The sequence below is a fragment of the Perca fluviatilis genome, chromosome 22 (assembly GCF_010015445.1).
Source record: "Perca fluviatilis chromosome 22, GENO_Pfluv_1.0, whole genome shotgun sequence".
NCBI lineage: Eukaryota > Metazoa > Chordata > Actinopteri > Perciformes > Percidae > Perca > Perca fluviatilis.
In genome coordinates this window covers 18,301,510-18,322,595 of record NC_053133.1, presented here as the reverse complement: position 1 = coordinate 18,322,595, position 21,086 = coordinate 18,301,510, and the positions used below count along the sequence as shown (strand labels likewise).

Below are 21,086 nucleotides of genomic sequence, written 5' to 3'. Positions count from 1 at the left end.
GGGGGGTTTGGGGAATAGGAGGGAGGTGTAAGGGGGGAAGTGGAAAGGTATGGATAGAAGAGAAAGAGAAAGAGACAGAGAAACCCAAGGGGAAAAGTGCTAGCATCAACAACCAAGTCACTCCTGGAGCTCTCCAGTTGCTCGAATTACCGCAGAGGGATGCAAACGTGTCTGGAATTGCTTCGGAATCTTTAACTTTCAAAACCCCTCAAACAAGTGGAGAAAAAAGAGCCACCCACTCTCTCAAAGGTGGAGTGAATCAGCCACTCATGCACAGTACACTGTTCTTTTGGGGGTGGGAAAGCTGCTGTATTGTGGTGTCAAATGCAGACAAAACAATAGAATATCTCACCATAATTTTAGCCTTGAATATGTAAAGTTATTGTGAAACTGTTTTTAACTGTGAGAGGATGCTGAATGTCTGGAAAAAAAATTAAACATACAGTATAGCTGATAATGTGCTCAAAACCCAGCACTGTATGGAAGTGGTTCCCAGTTCATTTCACATTTCTATGCTAACAAAATTCGAGCAATGTCTCATTATGATCCATGCCTTTTTGGTGCATGTCACCTTGCAGGCACTCTCAGTGATTCCAGGTTAAGCTGTCAGCAATAAAGTAGCTTTCTGTGTGGGTTTGTGTGTGTATGCACTTCTCATTTTCTCCATCCAGCGCGTTGGCCTGCAGATTGCCTTTGTTTGGTCTATTTCCTTGGCGATTTACTCTCTGAGTGAGCGAGCAGCCTCGGACTGAGCTGTGATGAGGCATGGCTTTATCAGACCACCATTACACTTCACCTCCATTCCATTTGCACCTTATTATTCTCATCTCTCCGTGAGGGCGCGTGCATGCCCGTGTGTCTGTGTACTTTGTGTTATCATGGCTTACTTTGGGTGTACGTGCGCGCGAGAGAAAGTGAATGTGGCGAAGAAAAAGAAAGATGAGCGAGAGAAAGGGAGAGAAAGCCGCGTTCATATGATACAGCCATTACACCTCATGCAGGTTCCATTTGCACCTTATTGTTTGTCTCATTGCTGAAAAAAGCAGGTGATTTACCAAGCCTGAAGAGGCAGCTGATCCCTTTTCCCTCGGCACGGCTCTTTGTGTGTTTGTTTGTTTTTGCGCGTGCCTGTGTGTCTTGTCCACGAGTGTGTACATGTGTGCAGTACATCCATTCAGACAACCATGGCTTTTCTTGTGTGCAATGACCCATTTGTGGCTATGAATTGTGGCAGCATCTCCCTAAATAAAATAGCATTTTAACGGCTGAATAGCTGTGTTGATGTTGAATGGGTGTGGACCTCGAAACGTGACGCCCAGCTGTCTGTGTTTCTCCCCCAGCTCCCTCACCACTGACCAGGGCTCGGATCTGATGGAGCGGCTGACGCAGAGGCTGAACCTCCATGCAGCAGACCTCACCCAGCTCTCGTATGTACAAACACAAACACGCTGTACATGCCCACATTGTCGCAAATAACGATTTACCTTGCAGTTTACAAGCCATTCATCACATAAAAGATAATTGGCCACATTTAAAGCATTTAAAATGGTTTTGTTTTGTGCCTTTGAGCTCGGGGAAACAGAGTGAAGGTTGTCCAGAAGTTGCAAAGACTGTTTGTGTGAAGGAACTGTGCCAAGCTGCCAGAGACTGTAGGCGTTTGTTGTTTTTCTGACCTTTTGGAGTGTTTGACTTCTCGCAGTGAGAGAAATCAGGCCTAATTACCTCCAGACACATACTGATGTCTCCATTGTATTCAAAACACTGCCTCGCCACTATTGTCACTGTACGCCTTGTCAAAAAGGGAGCAGTCAAGCCATCAAACAACTCTCAGTGAGAGGTGAAGAGAGAGAAAGGGAAGCAGCAGTGGATCGAGAGCTGAGAATAGAGAAAGTAGTCCAGCAGGAGGCGGTTAATATATTAATGAGCGGGCGAACTGTCCTTGAACCCGTGCTGGTTTGTGCTTGTACCATGGTTCTGCTGTACATTTGGTGTCAGCCCATGTAGCAGGCAGAGGAGATGTGTTCGCCTAAGATCTGACAAGCCTTTCAAGATGCTCCTGCAGGAGAAGTGAAGTCTGGGTGGTTCGGTAACACCCGCAGCATATGAACACCAAAGCCACTCACTGCAGTCTGTGGCTGTACTCTGGCTCGGATAATAGCTACTGAGAGGGAAAACTGTCTGACAGCACTCTCTGTATCTAGTGTTCAACATTGAAAATACACAGTGACCTTAAAATAAATGCAACCAAGGAGATGTTCTGCTTCCTATCTTTAAATTCAAGCTTTGGATTTAGTTTCAATGAGCAAGAACACCAGGACATGTCATCGTGCTGGCACTGATTGAGTCAATCTTGTTATTACACCTGTCATTTCATATCACTCAGAATCAACTCGTGATGCACATACAGTAGTGATTGATGTTGTTATTTGGATGCGGATGAATAGCCAGTGGCATTATTGCAATGTATGAGCATTCATATATCCAGTGGTGGAAGAAGTATTCAGATCTTTTACTCAAGTAAAAGCAGTAAAACTACAATAAAGTACTACTTTATTACAAGTACAATTAAAAGTCATGCATTCAACATTTTACATTAGTTTACATACAGAAGTTTTATCAGCAAAATGTAGTATGCATCAAAACTAAAAGTACTCATTCTGCACAATGATATATTGTATATAATTTAAAATGTTATATTATTGGCAAATTATTACTGGTTATTGTTATTTGCTGAAAAGGGCTGAGTGATAATTCAATATTATCCTTGTGGAACACAGTTCATTATAGTGAATTGAATTTCATTATGTGGTTTTGCATACGTTTGTATATTTTGACACTGAAAAACGTATTAATATCCTGATATTGATTCCAACCATATCACCCAGCTTTACTGATGCATTAACGCAGAGTTTTTAGACTGTGAGGCACAATTTTGACTGAGTCATAACTCAGTCAAAACTGAACACACAGACATGATATCATATTTTTATATTCCATTTGACTTACACTTTCCAAAGATACCATTTAGAGAACAGCTGCTTAAAAAGACCCTCCTTACATGTAATCCCAGAATTTGCCTGAGAATCATCACATGTTTAAGCTTTCTTCAGTATCAATATAATCTAGTGATAGTTATCTGTACACACATTGGTACATTGCAAACAGGAATGGCGAATAGCTAATTCAGCATATTTTTAATGGTGTCAGTTTGCCAAAACTTTGAAAAAATCTTGCATTTATGTTGTAGCTGGTTAAGGTCAAGCTAATTCTCTGTATATCACTGTGTAGTTTCTTTTTTGGAGTGGGGTTCATTTATTGTGCATGAAAGGTGTTTAGTAGGACACAAATGAGACGTGACAAGGCAAGAAGAAAAAACAACAAAAAAGGATAGAAATACAGACAATTAATTAATGTACCATAGTAAAATTGAATACAGAGATGTAGATACATTTATAATTTCTTATTTTACTATGCACGCGAGTAGGTGTATGTGTGCATATGGGAGTTGTGTGTGTAGAGAGAAGGAAACAAAAGAAAGGAACGAAAAAAAGGGACATTAACAATAATAACAATAACAACAATCATAGGGAGAAAGAGAGAGAAGAGAAAAAATAAAGGTTATGTTGCATCTCCGGTCGAGCCCCGGGGATGAAGATGTGTCGGGGCAAGCAGGACAGATCCAGAAAGCTGGATCAGGCCAGAGTTTTATTTCTTTATTCATTCATTTATCCATTTCTAATTTAGTCTATCTTTCTTTTATCCATGTATCTATCTATTTCGGTTTTATTTTGTTTCGTTAGTTTTTCTCCTTCGTCCTTGCTTTCTCTTGCTTTGGTGGTGGTGTAGTCTCACAACAAATCATCAGATAAGTTCTATCTGTATTTCTGCATCTTCAAAATGTACCTGTACTGTCAAATACATGTAGTGTACTTAAAAGATATTTTCCTCTTAGGTTTTAGTACAAGGTAATATAAATTGGGAATACTCAGTACTTGAGTAAATGTACTTTATTCTACTTTTGCATATATCTATGATCAAAGCGCATTAAAGCTGTTAAGCCAGTGTAAAAGCCACAGACTGATGCCTTAAATGAATATTCCACACTGTATTACACCTCATATTGATAACAGTATTCTATACAGATGACACATACAGAAAATGTCCTCTTTGTTGGGCTTGTTTATCCCCATTCTCTTTCCTTATACAATGTAATAAAAGCGCATTCATGTAGAAATAGCCAAGACGGAGAGAGGTGACACAAGCCCATTGTGCCTCTTACTGTGTGGCCACGGTAGGCGAATGTTTGAAAGCCTCTGTCTAAATATGAGTCGGCTCGAGTATGGGAGCCGGGTCAGAGCACGGCGCCCTGCTTCGGGGGCCGCTCTTTCCTCGCTCGCTCTGATGAGCCCTGATAGGAAGACTGGAGAAGAGATACTCAAATATGAGAACAGACAGGGAGAGAAGAATTTCAGACAGAGAATAAGAGGCTGAATGTTTCGATGTTGTTAAGATTTTCAGACGCTGAACACAGTTACGTTTGAGGCTACTACTACAGTAATCAGCACATATATTTTCTTTTCAAAAGAGATGTGGGGTGATAATATGTGCCTTTCTCAGATGACGTAAGTGTTTTACTCGTCAGAAACACTAGGGGGAGTGGGATACACACTCACAAGTCCATCCTCAGACAGTCTGTGCAGGCAGGCAGGCAGGCAGGCACGCACACACGCACGCACGCACACACACACACACACACACACACACACACACACACACACACACACACACACACACACACTGCCAATACCCGCCAACCAGTTTGCACATTTACACTCATCATGTCCCAGCAGCAGAGCTAATATGAAGTCCAAGCTTACACAGATAACTGCAGAAGACAGTGTGGAGTCCTTCAGAAAATGTATCTGTCTTAACTTCATCTCCCAACTGTAGTTGGCATTTTTCCCCATAGTATATTTAAATAGGGTTTGTGTGGCTTGGAAGAAGAAAATAAGTCATGTCAGTTCATTTTGAGATGCATCAACATCTCTGGCAGAATACCTTTGGCTGGGGAGAATGGAGGCACGGGTGAAGATTGTGGAAATATTGACATTTACGAGAGCAAACTGAGGCCAGGTGAAAGCATTAGAGAAGGACTTTTTTTTTGTGCCATGTATGTGTGTGTGATCATGTTCACAAATGCATCGTGCATGGTTGGGTCCGTCTGTCTAGCAGTATCGGCTCACATATTGCCCCTGGCGGAGTGGGTGTTGCTGCCTCTGTAGCGGGCTGACTGATGGTGAGTGGGTCTGTGTCCCAGCACTCTGGCAGTCTGATAAATCTCTGTTGTACAGTCTGCGGGAGTACACTAAAAATGAGTGTACACTTTTCCAGGACTTGTGAAGACATGATGACGTAGTGTAATGGCTTAGTGATTTAGAGTTGATGGAAAGGTGGCACAAGTAGATATCTTAACTCGCCATGAGTGTTTATAGTCACTATTTATTATAGATTAAGGACTAAGTATTATCCATACCATCCAACGATCTTTAAGTTTGTTATGTATCAATTACATAGAGTATCTCAGAAGCTACTGTTTGATGAATCATCCAAGAATATTTGAAGGTTTTAGCTCCTTGAAGCTGCAATAATATATGTTTTTTTTTACAAAAAACACTTTAAAGGAAACATGCACTGCAAAGACAAGTAAAGTGTTTCCATTATTGAACCCAAAAGTCTCTTCACAAATTATGTCAACCTGTGTCACATACAAATCAATTTTTTTAAGTAGTAGTTTTTTTGTAGTAATATTTCTGCACTACAATCAAGTAAAATATAACTTGCTTCTACAAAATTAATAAAAGTTGGTTTGTGTTGGAGACAGGTTGAAATGTATCCACCTCACTTGGAGATTTTTCACTTGTTTTAAAAAGAAAAGACATTTGGGTCAGGTTAAAAGACTGAAAGTACTTGATAAGATGCTTTTTTTTTTACGGCATATCTCATTGCTCAGTTCTGGCATTTTTAAATTCTCACTCTAGAACATGAGAGAGTGATGCATCTGTCTCCTGGATTGTTCATTTGCTCACTTGCCATGTGTTCATCATCAGTGTCTCAGACATCACTGATTTAATTTTGATTTTGACAAAACTTAAGGAAAATTATCTTACTGATGCACTCACAGCATTCAGACTTACCCTGATTGGCCCATTGGGGAACTACAATTACAACTCAAAACAAGGTGCCATATTTGTGACTGATTGGCCCACACAGGGTCTTCATCATTCGTGGAGGACGACATGCTTATTGTTACCTTGTTAAAACCTGTTTGGAAAGACAGCCCTGCCCAGGACGATGAAGTAACTGCTTATTTGTTCTTTTAGCTGTTAACAATTCATCATCCAATGTAATCATTTGGGGTTTTAAGAGCTTACAGTAGATATGATTACTTTCTGTACACATTGCTTCAGAATACGCTGTATTTCCTGACCACTGCAGGGAGTTCTTCAGTGTCTGGTGGGGTTGTTAGATTTTATTTCATGGCCAACCTCAGGGAACTCAAACATGTATACTGCCCCAGGGACATAAGTGTGTAGCTGACTCCTGACCAGACAGAGGAGAGTATAGGCACAGACAGGTCACAGTAGGTGAAAATAAAACAAGGTGCTCAGCAGATGACGTGCATTGTCTTTGGCTGAATTCAAACTAAAAAGGAAAGGAAAATGTATGATGATTCACATTTCTTTTAGAAATATGGCATTTGTTACTTTACAGCTTCTCTTCTCATCATTCACACCTCTTATTTGTGCATTCTGACATTGTCTGTACTGAATGTAGAGTTAAGCATTATAGATAGAAAGCTACATAGATAATTTAACATAGTAAATACCCTTTACTACTTCAACATTTTGGAAAATAAGCTTTCTTCATTGTTTCAGAGAATTAGATTGATACCAAGTCTATATCTGTCCAGTGAATCTGAAGCTACCTAATTTACTCGTTTAATCTGCACAAAAAAGTGTATTAGTAACAAGATGGCAGAAGGTTGTTTTCCCCTCTGCAGTCAGTCTTATTAACAAGGGCGCGGACCACCTCTGACATTGACTCACAACCCCCTGAAGAAAATAACCTTAAAGCATGAAATTTGGCTTTGGCTTTCGTTTACACTCCTATAATAAGAGTAAAAAACGTGAGTAATGCTGCCTGTTTAGATAGCTGGATTGATGATAATAAGAAGGTATCTTATCTGTCAGACTTTCGTGAGATAGACAACTGTAAAACGTGTTTGCAAAGCCTTGTGTCAAGAGGCGTCACTGTGACGTCGAGACTCCAGGAACAGCCAGGCTAGCTTTTTCCAGTCTTTAGCTTGGTAAAGCTAACCAGCTCTTGTCTCCAGATTTATACTTAACAGACAGATATGAGAATGGTATCGATCTTCTCATGTAACTCTCAGCAAGAAAGCAAATAAGTATATTTTCAAAATGTCAATACAACATCTTATTTTGCTTTATCTTCGCTGTTTTTCTGCAGTGTCTTGGGTCCAGCGTTGACTTTCAGAATTGGCCCCAACCCCAACAACGTGACCACTGCCGATCTGGTTCAAGTTGCAGGTAAGAGCAGTTTATTTTTTTCTTCTTCTATCACCTATCACATGATGATGCTGTCGATGACCTTCTTTGCGATTCATCTCATTTTCACTAGCCAGACCACTCTGTCACCGTCTGTGCTTCAGTAAATGAGAACACAGATTAGTCTCTCCAGATACAGTAGATAGGCTGGTGTTCATCTTGTTCAGACAAACCCCTGTCCCAAAGAAGATTATCAACAGTGTGCAATGACAGATGACCATCAATTACTGAGATGATGAGTCCGTCTACGCGCACACACACACACACACACACACACACACACACACACACACACACACACACACACACACACACACACACACACACACAAACACACACACAGTGTAATACAAAGTATTATGTCTAACAGGTTGAAACAGGTTTGCACCAACAATACTCCTCTGTGTGTGTATGTGCGTGTGTGTGTGTGTGTGTTTGCCTGCATGTTTGCACTTGTTTGATGTAGACTGATGGAGAGCTGTCACCCACAGAAAGGAGAGTTGCCACTGTGCCTCCTCTCCCCTGTTCATTGTCTGCACTCCGATCTGCCTGGCATTGCTGTTGGTGTGTGTGTGTGTGTGTGTGTGTGTGTATATATATGTGTGTGTGTGTGTGTGTGTATATGTCTATGTGTGTATGTGTGTATATGTGTATATGTGTGTGTGTGTGTGTATGTGTGTGTGATGTGTGTGATGTGTGTCGATGTCCTTGCTTTGGTCGGAAATGACTTTGAGAAGCACAGCAATACTCCCAACAGTCAATATCATCCAATATCACCCCACTGGAATCAACATGGTGGTGTTGTTATTGGCTGAAATGTGTTGCTGCTTCAGTTTTTCTACGTGGCGATATTTTTTGGCACCAACTCGTTTCCTATCAGGGACGTGCTGGATGATGGCTGATAATACAGATTTCCCGCAAGAAAGGTTGGGCCGGGGAGTTGAGCTTTGGTTCAGTGATTTTCGAGTGTGAGTTTTTGTGCGTGTGTGCGTGTTGTGTTGGATTACAGTGTGTATCTGTATTTATCCCTCACCGTCATCCCACTTTTGAAACGTTTGTTTAACAAAATGATTAAATGAGCAAATATTGCAGGTGCTGCAGATTTACCTCTCCTGCATGAGGTGTAATAATTATACTGTGTCACAACATCTGTCTTTCTTTTCCATTCATTTTCTACTTCTTCATGTCTTTTTTTACCCCCTCTCTTGTGTGACTGACGTTGATGAGGTGGCGTGTGGCGAGAGCTAATGACAGGCATGAGCAGGGCTGAAATGTCAGACCAAATGTTAAGTCAACATGATCATCAGCCTGACCTGTGGTGATGAATTATTTATACAGCCCACCTGAATAGTGCTGTGTAAAATGCGACAGAAGGAGCTTATCATACTACTTCAGATGCATTGTTGTTGTCGTTCAATCCCTACTGACCGTGGGTTGCGCCTTTGAAATGTATTAAAAATGTAAAAATGGCGCTTGAAGATAGAAGAGTGGTTAAATCCTCTGTCTCTGGAGCTACATGTGTGCCCCCACTGACCTTAGATCAAATCCAGCTGGAGCTTTATCTCCTGCGCCCCCCTCCTACCTTGTTACACCCCTCTATTTCCATCACAGTGTGGAGTGAACAACGTGGAGTGAAACTCTGCTTTTAGTGTTTCAAATCATTTTTTAGCTATATTCCAACTCCAAATATGGGTGCATGACATTGAATTCAACACAATATGACATTGGTCTAGTGATTTCACAGCGGTTACCAGGTTGTGGAGCAATAGCATGGTATAAGTGGAATCTGAAAATCAAACTGACACTTGCATGCAATGGCCACCTGGGTAATCCTGGCTGACCAATGCCTTATGTGTGACTGTGCATAAATGGCGTGGCCTCTTAATGAACTCATCAAAAAACCCTGCTGTATTATCTGCTACACCTGCTGCTGAGAGCCAGCACAGCATGCTTTATAGCACTCATAAAACAAAACAAAACAAAAAGGGTTGTAGAAAATTCTGTGAACATATTACTTTTTATAGCTTATTAATAACTATTAAGTAAGTAGATACATTAGATACATTATACAGCACCTTTCAAGAGCAGATGCCACAAAGTCGTTTGCAATAATAGGCAAAAAATCAAACAGACATGAAATGCAGACCTAAATAAATGTGCTAAAAGTATAAAATAAAAAATGCTAGGGACACAATGTTCATCAGCTTGTAGAAACAGGAGTGAACCAAACAATTTACACGCTGGTCAAGCCTCAAAGCCTTGTCCTTAGACAAACCTAGATTACGGGGAGTAGATTTGACAGAAGGGGAAAGAAAACCAAGACTTTCTATCATCTTCGGAACTAAGCCAGCTAGGGCAGAAATAATGATGTTTTGTTAGCATTTAGCTATAGAAAAATGATCTTCAAATTAGTTTTTTTATAGAGTTGAGGCAGTTTTGTAGAACAGACAGTTTTGTGACATTTGAGGCTTAAATGAGACATAGTTGAATATCGTCTGCATAGCAATGGTAGGAGATATCTTCATAATGACTTCATTCTGACCAACAGCTTAAAACCCAGCGCTATTTACTTTAAAATTATATAAAACACAGAAAAACAGCAAGTCCTTACATTTGAGAAGCTTAAAGCAGTGAGTGTTGTCTCAATTGTCAAAAATGTGTTGGATTAATTTTCCTGTTGGAAAACTACCTGGAATAATACACTGACTGTAAACGTCTGTGGTTCGTTTAAATGATCTACTTGTACATGCACACTGTACATTGTACAATCATATGCAACAATATATTAAACCTTTTTGGTGTTGCCTTGACTGTACTCTGCAGCATCTGAAGGAGGTTAATATGGCTCTGCTACATTCTGCTGTCCATCTATCTGCCCATCAGTTCTATTTGATGTGTTCAATGCTCCATTGAAAAGAATAGACAAAGAGACTCGGTTGAAAGGCATGGACAGTATAGAGGAGATTTGATAACTCATTGAAAAGCATCTTTTGGGCAGCAGGTTCTTAGCGGCTGTGTGGTGAAAGGCCTGCTGGGAGGTCTGATTGTATTAGTGGAGGTAGAGGCTCTTGTGTTCTGCTCAACTGGAAAACTGCAGGACAAAGAACCGGACTGCCTAATCCTTGCTCGGCTGCAAAACAAAAGAGAAAGCTGCTGCTTTATCAAAACTACAAGGCATTCTGTGTGTCCGTGTTTGTGTGCACGTTTGCGGATGTGTGCATGTTTATGTGTGATTTCTTTTTTTTTTTTTTTTTTTTTTTTTTTTTGCAGCTGTGTTCATACTGTGCCAAGAAAATGATTTATTCAATATTTGATGAAGTGGCAGTCAAGCTGTTAAAACCAATGTTGAAACGTGTTGTTTAGAACTCAACTTTTTTTGCCTTCTTACTTCCTCTCAATCTCAATGTGATTTCTAAACATGTAAATCACCTTCAGTTGGGGGAAATTGGATCTGCCAGAGTCGCTTTTGCTCACTGTAAAGCAAAATTTTGTAGCCGATGAGGGATTTGATCTACAACACCCTGTTTCTACATGTTTGTGCACTTCACAGCGAGTAGGTGGAAGGGTGTTTTTGCTCAATGAAGTGTATATAATTATGTCCTGTCATTATTGTTTTTATTGACGGTATAAATTTGTTTGGATCAATCATTTACCAGATTTGCGACACATTTGTGTTCTACCACTTTTATTATAATTACACTTGTATTTATTTGATCAACAGGTTATATGAGTGTTTGATATTAAAATTGCCAGGTGACTTGGCCACTGTCTACCAACTGTGGTCAAGAATGGCTAGGCCAAACACCATGAGTGAATAAATATGTAGGTGTTAAGAGAGGCTGGTAGGTGGGAGCTGGGTGAGGACACTCCTATTGTCTTGGCTGTCACGGCTGGGCGACCCCGGAGCCCCTCTGAGGCCCCAAAGGCCCCAGAGGCCAGGCCACAGCAATGAGTCCACTGGCCCCCAGGCCGTGAGAACCCCGGCCCTGGTCAATGAGCGCTGGGAGCCTGGGGACCCTGAGAGCAACTGACTGGGCCATCTGGAGCAGAGAGCAGAGACCCTGACACACGGCTGTCACCCGAGGGAGACATGCAGAGATGTGGTTGTAGACAATGTCTGCCCCCATGTTTCTGCCTCTGCTTCTGTCACACAAACACACACACACACACACACACACACACACACACACACACACACACACACACACACACACACACACACACACACACACACACACACACACACATACACACACACCCACACACAAATACGAAATATCGTCAAAAACTGTAGAAAATGTATAATGTCCAGACAGCTAGCTAGACTATATGTCCAATCTGAGTTTTCTGTTACACAACTAAAACAACCTTTGAACATACATGAACATACAAAAGAAGTTCCTTCCCGAGGCTATTTTGCAGCGGCACCGTCCGGCGCTTAGCGCTGTCCAAGACGATTGCGATTGGTTTGAAGAAATGTAAATAAACCAGAGCACGTTTTTCTCCCATCCCGGAATTTTGTGTGGACTAGGCAGACCCTCCTCCGCAGCGCTGTGCAGGAAGGTCTAGAAATGCGAGACTACATAGATACAGATAAACAGTTGGCGGCGCGCCACACAGATCTGATGTTTCCATCCGCTCCAATTTGTTTGTCACTTCAGAGAAGCAGAAGCTCCAGTGGACATTTAAGTCGTACGTTGTGATTAATTCACTTAGTCAGTTTCCATTGCTACTTTGTCACATCTCGTTTTTAAAGATACATTTCCACCTGAGCCAAGTATAAAAATGTTTTTTGCAATATTTTGGTTGTCCACTCAGAAATTTAATATTTGCATAAAAAAGTGGATTCAAACGCACTTAATGAAAAGTTTTCCTGAAAGCAAAGAGGAGAGACTTTTATACTTTGTGGGCAGATATGAAATGTACTCTGCCCACACTAAGTCTATTGTTTTGTTCTAAAAACATAAAAGAGCCAGCCTAAATATAACAGGGTTTCTTTTCTATCTTACTCCATTTGTCTCTGCCTGATTCTGTCTGTCTGTCTATTCTTCTTTCTGGTACTCTCCCTAAGCACACACACACACACACACACACACACACACACACACACACACACACACACACACACACACACACACACACACACACACACACAGACACACAGACACCCTTGCAGACAACTCTAAAGTGAAAACACGGTAGCTGTGGCTGCGTAATGGTGCTAGCTTCCATTTGAGTGGTGAGTGGTAGTCTTTTCCAGCTGAGCAGATTAGCATAGATCTCCCACGCAGACAGAGTTGACCTTCACTCTGGCAAACACTTGTCAAAATGCCAACGATAATTACCTGCTCTCTTCGCAAACAGCATGATGGTTTATCCACCTGCATCTCAGGCATGGAGGACATATCTGTAGTCCTATGGCTGCCTGTTTCCGGACATATACTGTTTGTAAAGGTAATATAAGCCACAGGGATTCCTATGTGACACAGGTGTGTGTCAGGTTTATACTTGATATCGAAATATTTACCATTCAGAATTCAGTAAGTGGCTAGAGGCTGAAGAAATACGTGTGGATTGCAATTTCTGAATGTTGCCACCACTTTCAATATGCTCATGTCAAGACACAGTGGTCATATGACTGAAATTAAATTAGTTTTGTCAGCTTGGGTTTACAGAATCAAGAAACATGTCAAGAAAACCTTTTTATACAACAGAACTCAGTGCTGTCTGTGTCAGATAACTGATTGTCTGTGTGTTCATGCCTTAACATCTGTATCAATGAGCGTAGAGGTCAGAAAACAACCGACTTCTCTCCCTCCCTCTTCCTCCCTCTTTCCCCTCTTCCCCCTCTCTCCCTGGGCACTCTCCTCCTCATCACTGACTGCCCTCTCTGGTTGAGTGCTTGAATGTACTCAGTTCGGTGATCAAAGTCTTCCACGGTCTCTTCTCCTCCATCGCCCCTGGCTCTGTGTGTGTGTGTGTGTGTGTGTGTGTGTGTGTGTGTGTGTGTGTGTGTGTGTGTGTGTGTGTGTGTGTGTGTGTGTGTGTGTGTGTGTGTGTGTGTGTGTGTGTGTGTGTGTGTGTGTGTGTGTGTGTGTGTGCGCGCGTGTGTGTGTGCGCGCGTGTGTGTGTGTTGTGCGTGCGTGTGTGCAAGAGTGTGGGAAAGTGTGTAAAACTGTGTCATCAAGCTACAAGCCCAGCTCTCAGTCGTCTAAACCGTCAGTCTCACTATGTTCTTTCAGTCTCAGTTGTACCCTGCCAGGCTCCCTCCCTTGCATCATCTTCCTGTCTGCTAGAGGGCATACACACACACACACACACACACACACACACACACACACACACACACATACAGTATATACAAACGCATGCATATAAATGCATGATGATGCTTATTTGATATGACACTTCTCACTTTTCTGTCTTCCTTAACATTTATGCCTCGCTGATCTCAGTAACTTCTGCTGTCTGTCAGTTGCAATAGGTAAACTTGCAATTTGTTTACTCTACGTGTGTGTGTGTGTGTGTGTGTGTGTGTGTGTGTGTGTGTGTGTGTGTGTGTGTGTGTGTGTGTGTGTGTGTGTGTGTGTGTGTGTGTGTGTGTGTGTGTGTGTGTGTGTGTGTGTGTGTGTGTGTGTGTGTGTGTGTGTGCGTGTGCATGTGTGGTTGCTTTCTGCAGGATGCCAGATAACCAGAGTTGTATGAGTCACAGAAAACCGCATAATATTGCTGCTTTGTTTTGGTTAAAACTTTTCGTCTCTAACAGGGCGTAAGATGTCTTTTTAATTCCAAGGTCACAATGCTTCATCCTAATTTTTTGTTGTTTTTGCTTCTCTTTTAGTGCCTCCAGGAAGAGAACATATCTCAAATTGTCTAAGACAGTTATTAAAAATGTTTTAACAGGGCATTCTAGCATCGGAAAATCAGTCTAAAACATGCAGTTTTTATCCTTGTCCCTGACCCAGAGACTCTGTGCTCGTCTCACAGAAAAAGGTGTCATGTGGAAACGTTTGCTATTGTGTTGAGGAGCCAAGAATGACCCAACTAATGAATTGAGCTGTGTCTTACACTTCCCTTATCCTGTTTATCCTTTTCAGTTATGCTCTTTCCCGTTCTCAATGCTCTCTTGCTCTTCGTTATTCCTCTCTCCTTTCCTTCAGTATTATCCCTGCACCTCATAGGGTCAGGGCTGCACCACTCCTGTAAACATATTTACTGTGTCAACATTGCTGTTGCGAAGCAGCTGAAGACAGTAACAGGTGCCTGTCAACAGCCGGCCAGATCTCTAGTGCATTAAAGGATCTTTGCTGTAGATGAGGATTAGTGTCGCCTGGCATTGTTTGTTTGCTAATTCCATCTCCAAGGTATTTGGGGAAAATAGGCATGAATAATTGAAAGTGATTTCTAGTGGACGAAACGAAGCTATCAGCGAATGGAGGGAGATTAATAAGTAAGGGGTGAAAAGCAACGCAAATTGGAACAACGGAGCAACCTTTCTCAGACACCCGGAGAGACACTGAGTTTGTAAACAAAAACTGAATATACATTGTTTCATTAGGGGGGGGGGGGCATTGAGCTGAGAAAGACATGGATTGAGAAAGGAACACAGCAATATGTTTGTGAAGTGTGTCAAAGCATGATGCCATGGTATTAAAGTACTTTCTCAATTGCCAATCCTAAGGATTTTTGAATTGAACACAATGTCTGTCCTAAAATTTGTTTTGACAGAAAATCCAACTTTCTGACAAGGTTATGAATATTTTTATACTGGTGTCGAAACCCACACTAAACACTTTCCATCGGTAGGTGTTTGTTCTTGAAGGAAGATGACAGCAGATTTTAATTTTAAGTCTTACTTTTAACAGCGTGGCACACACATCATAATTCTGCAACATTAACAGTCCATATTCACCTCTGCAGACCACACAATCACTGAATCTGTCCCCATATTAAAAAACTGTAATTTGGTGGCAGAGCCTTTTCCTGTCATGCACTTTGTGGCCACTTGGATTAAGCTAGTGGCATGTCTTCTTCTTTGATTGTTTCATCAATGTGATGAACCATCTTGATTTGTCAGGTATTTAATTCACTGGATTAGTCAAAAACAGACACTTCCTTTGTAGTTTTTCCCAGAAAACGTACTATATCCCAGTAGATATCATTATTGCAATATATAATTTACATACGTATGCATAATCATAGACAGTATATAAACTGGACCAACAGATCCCGTTGCTCTGGACGGAAACCAGTGAAGGATATTAGAAGCACTTTTCTGGTGAGCGCTGAGCGTTACTACGCCGCCTCCAACTGAGAGAGACAACTAAATGTGACGTGAACGTGTCTGAAAGTTGTAAGTCTTCTGGTAGCTGTGCCAAGAGAAATCTCAATCATTCCCAATCTTGTAGAGACGGAGGGCATAGGTACATGTAAGGAGATAACATAGGCACAGGCTAATTATTGCTAACTAAAATGCTAGTTAACATTAGTAATTAAACTGAACAGCTCATGTAAGTTGAAACTGCCTGCAAGCTTCTCCTGTTACATACGGTAATTCCTCTACTATGCGACGGTAAGGCACTTATGACACAATCGTTAGCCTATTTTTACAAAAACGTTTGCTGCGGAGCCATAACGTGAGGTACAATGTAATGGAACCTTTTATACATTGTCGTGTTTCTTTAGAAATAAACAGTGGACAAATAGAGGCTTTAAACGCTTCAGATGTAAAGTTATTCGCTGTCAAGTGACTTAAAAATGAATGGCAGTCAATGGAATGCAAACGGTAGGTGATCGTTTTGTAGCATCAAAATGGCGCCATAGGAGGTTCGAGTTCTGAAGCGAAGCTTACCCCCTTGTGCATAATAGAGAATTTTGTCCATATCATACATGTATTGGACTAAGATATTCCTTGTTTTGAAGATAATATTCATTTGCAGTCATACAAAGTGTACAAAACTAATGAATATGTGTGTTTGCTTGGTACAAACGTTCCAGTTTGCAGGGACTCATCATAATGTGATTCCAAATGTTCATAATTGTTCTTCTCTGGATTGGAGCCAAAGTGTTGATGATGCAATTTTTATCTAGGACTTTACCATGATCTAATTTCCAGCTGAGCCAAGTATGACGACTGGCAACAACACATTTTCTCACATGTGTTGGTGAACATAATAGCACAATGGCTCACTAGCTTCATGTTTTATGAACTGACAAAACTGCACACTTTGCTACAAAGTCATAATGAGACTCTGAGATAGTCATACATCAGAGTTTTCTTTCTGCATCTAAACAGAATGCGCTAAAATAAAATTACAGAAGGTTTTTGTATTTCATCTATACTGCTCACAAAGACCAGAACATTTTGATTATTTGCTTTCATAAGCTTTCCATATCCCTCTGTCTGAAGCCACATTTGGGATCTTTATGTTTTTGTATTCTCTTAGAGGTTTTGTCGCGACAACAGCAGGCGCTGAAGAAGCTGAGTACCGTGTTGAGCAGAAAATCCAACCTCTTCGATTCTGCCACCACGTACTCTCTTATTCCCCTTTTGCTTCATCTCGACCCCTCCTCCACGCCTCATCTCTATGTTCCCTCCATCCCTAATCTTCCATGCCTGTACCCACAGTGAAGAGACCATGTACTGATGGCCCTCATGTCGAGAACAGCAGGCACTTGTGCGTCGTGTTTGTTGTGTGCACAGTGGTTTGTATACTTGATGGGTGCTACTTTATGAGGCAGCAGATACAAACAGCTATGCAAATGAACTTCTTTCCATCTCCTGCTACTGCATGAGTCATAATTCAATAAAAGAAAAGCATTGAAACATTTCCCATTATACTGAACTAAAGGTTTTTGACTTAGGCTTTATGTTCCTGTTTGTCTGGGAATGATGCTTTCATCCAAAGTAACTTGCAGCTAGAGCACATTACGTTTTGCTGAACATAAGTCTTTCCTACTTCATATACTTTCTAAAAAGTAAAAATCTGTTTCATGAAACAAGACAATGCAGATCTCTGTTTTAGTATGAGGACTTTTGCTGCCTGATTTACCCCATTTCTTGAAACAGATGAAATTGTCTGACCCCATTAGCAGACATTTAACTCAAGATAATTCATTTTTAGGACTCAATAATAGTCCGAATGACTTGTAAGGTTAAGAATATGTCTTTATGTCTGACATTTAGAGACACATTAAAGCTGGCAATTTTCCTCAATTTTCCTTTATTCAAACAGAAACTCTGTCTCATTCTCTGTCTCTGTAGGTAAGTGTTGTGGCGCTTATTCTCGAAGGCTTTTCCTCGATCTACTGTGGCTTGGATTCTACTTCATTTGTACGCATTTGTACACATAGTGGCTTTAAGTTTGATAGGGCTTTTATTAATCTCTTTCTAATGGAAATGCAACAACATTTTCCTGGTTGTTCAAATACAACAGCCAGTATGTGACACAATAAATTAAGTTACATTTAGAAAGGAGTAAGCTTGCTAACAAGAGCAGAAATCCAAAAGAAAAATAATTTAAGCAACCTAAAGAACTCTGGAGATGTATTAATTGTGTGTGACTTGATAGAAACTTTTTTTCCACCTATAAGCTGAAAAAAAAGCAACAAATCCACACGTAGAAGCTGGAGAGAGAATGTTTAACAACTTACTTAAAAAAGACAAACGATTAATCGATTAACACAATAGTTTTGATTATTTTTCGGCCTTTCATCTGATTTATTACTACACTACAACCTCTCTCTGTCTTTTCTAAACCAGCTGCAAAACATTTGATATAATCAAGAGTGACTAATCTGCAGTTCCATAAACTCTTCATAATGAGGTTAAAGATGTACACTGAAGAGATATATATTGTTTTTTTGTTGAATATGGCTGTTAATGGACTTGTGTGTGTATCAAAGAGGCGGCAGAGATGACACTTAAAGTGCTTGACACCACAAAGGGTTGGTACAAAACAAGATGGCCATACATTTGCTGCATGATGTAGTCTTTCCAGGTGTGTGTGTGTGTGTGTGTGTGTGTGTGTGTGTGTGTGTGTGTGTGTGTGTGTGTGTGTGTGTGTGTGTGTGTGTGTGTGTGTGTGTGTGTGTGTGTGTGTGTGTGTGTGTGTGTGTGTGCTTCTACAGTATATCACTGTCTGAGCTCATGTGTTTGTATCTCTGTTTTTCCTCTTAATGGTACATCCGCTCTAAATTGGCCCCTGAATGCAATGCGCTCTGTCAGTGGTTTTGTGAGTTACAAGTATAGAGAAACAAAGAGAGCCAGGGAGCTTCAAAGCGGGTGGGTGACATTTTAGGCTTTCCATCTTCAAAGCACTATTTGCTTTTGTAGTTCCTCTTTGAGAATAATTATTTAATTTTTTTCCCTAAAGGATTACAGCTGTCTGAAAACAATTTGAGGGCCATTTCGTAACAAGGATACACAATGAGCTGTCATTGTTTTTGAAACGCATTTATTTCCCTATTATTTGCTATTATGCATAATTTAATACAACTTTTTATGAAACCTATAGTACACTATATCACAGTGTTATGCCGTATTGGCAGCTATTGACAGTGAATTGATCATTGGTCCCACAGAGCCACCTGGTGAGTGTCTCCAGATGGGAAAGACGTGAAAGCCACCGTGTCCCCTCATTTTCATTCACCTCTCTTCCTCTTGTCTCTGTCTCCCATCCCCCTCATCTAAGTGCCTCTCTATAATTCATGTCCAGGTGCAGCACCAGCTTTCTTTGGCATGGTGCTTGAAAGAAAAAATGAAAGATGTTCAATTTTCACTTCCTTTGTGCATCTCTCTTTACCTGTTTGTGTTCTTGTGGACCACTTTTGCCCCCTTTTTCCTGTAATGCAGATTGTGGTGTCCCTGAAATTAAGGCGAGTCACAGCCACGACTAACCGCTGGCTCCGTCTTCATGTGGATTTAGATGTTATGGTTTGTGTAGAGTCCGAAAGATGTGTTTGTTGTTGCCTTCGGGTTTGTGCACCACATAAACATAAAACAGCGTGGTAAAGAAACATTTATCCCCAACTGGCTGAAAATAATAATGTAAATAATTTCCAAATCTGGTCGTTTTTTTTTCTTGATGTTGGCTGTAACGAGCTGATTTTTTCGGACATTATAAGAAGCGTGAGAAGCATGAATGCCAAGATATGCCCACGGCACAGCTGTATTTACATGCAGCTTCTGTGTGTCTTGTCATACAAAACGCATGAACCCCCCACTGATGGTAAAGCTGTGGGAGTGACTGAACTCTAGAGGTGGATATTTACTGTATATTGCAAAGTGACATCTACAGTATAATGCACTATTGTGGCCTGGAGAGATCTAGATTCCATTGCTGTCTTTACCTTTATCAGATGAGACATGCTGCATGTTTGTATTTTTCTTTGGTCCTTGTGGCCGGGTTGGGTTAGTGGTACAGCAGGCACACGTATACTTAGAGGTTTGTGCCTCGACGCAAAGTTCCAGGGTTTGAGTCCAACCTGTGACAATTTCCTGCATGTCTTCCCCCTCTCTCTCCTCTTTCTCACCTAGCTGTCCTATCAATTAAAGGCGTAAAACGCCCCAAAAAAAAAGTTGAGCATTATTTTCTTGGTGCCACTTTCTTCAATATTTATTTGTGTATATATGATACAAGGGTTGAACAATTTGATTCAAGGAAAATATAGATTGGGCAGAGGGAGCGTTTAATTTTGCTGTATGGCCAACTCACAAAATATTTTTTTTATTTTAGTAGTAAAAAAAAAAAACACCCTTTACAGCGCTGATTATATTGTAGCAGCAAATTCCCCAAACTTGTCTGCTGTAGAATTATTGAATGATTCTGCAAAACCTCTAATTATGTTTCAGTGATGAAATGTAACATCTGATGCCAAAGTTGTTGTTTTTTAAATATAGCTTTTTAAAATACCTGTGCATGGCAACTACAGTATAGTTACAGTAAGTTTAGGGAAAGATTGTGGTTATGGCCAGTAAACTGTGGGTAAGGTAATGGTTAAGGTTAGCTACTGAAGAAAAAGCTGTGACCGATTTGACTCCGACTCAAAAGGCCAGAGTCTTTCTGACTCCAATTTGGTCACTTCACCCTGCACCTTTAAGTTCTGTGTTTGTTGCTGGTAGACCAGAAAATCAATACTCAGGATTCGTTCAGTTTAAGTTATAACAAATCTTTAGTAAAAATGATATTGCAAGTAATACAATCATACGCGCATGGTTCAGAATTCCATCCAGACTATCTCACCCTGACCACCAACGCAGGCTTTCCGGGTCTGACCCTGGACCTCTCTCTGCCCTACTCTTTTATCTTTCTTCAGGTTCCTCCTTCCGCCATGGTGTCTGTCGCTGCTAATCAGCTGGATATAGCGCAGACGTTCCGTCTCCTGAGAAAATAGTGAGATGCGCACTAGACCCAGAATTGCTCTCGCTTCCACCTAAAACACTACAGGGCGCAGTAGTTC

At 40.9% G+C, this 21,086-nt stretch overlaps 1 protein-coding gene across 1 annotated transcript in view; it reads left to right on the top strand.

Moving 5' to 3' along the window:
• ptprn2 (protein tyrosine phosphatase receptor type N2) overlaps positions 1–21,086 on the top strand; it is a 126,533-nt gene that overhangs the window by 35,403 nt on the left and 70,044 nt on the right. The window contains exons 9-10 of the mRNA XM_039790534.1: positions 1,341–1,427; positions 7,528–7,607. Coding sequence (XP_039646468.1) covers positions 1,341–1,427; positions 7,528–7,607 — 167 coding nt within the window. The remainder of the gene's footprint in view (positions 1–1,340; positions 1,428–7,527; positions 7,608–21,086) is intronic.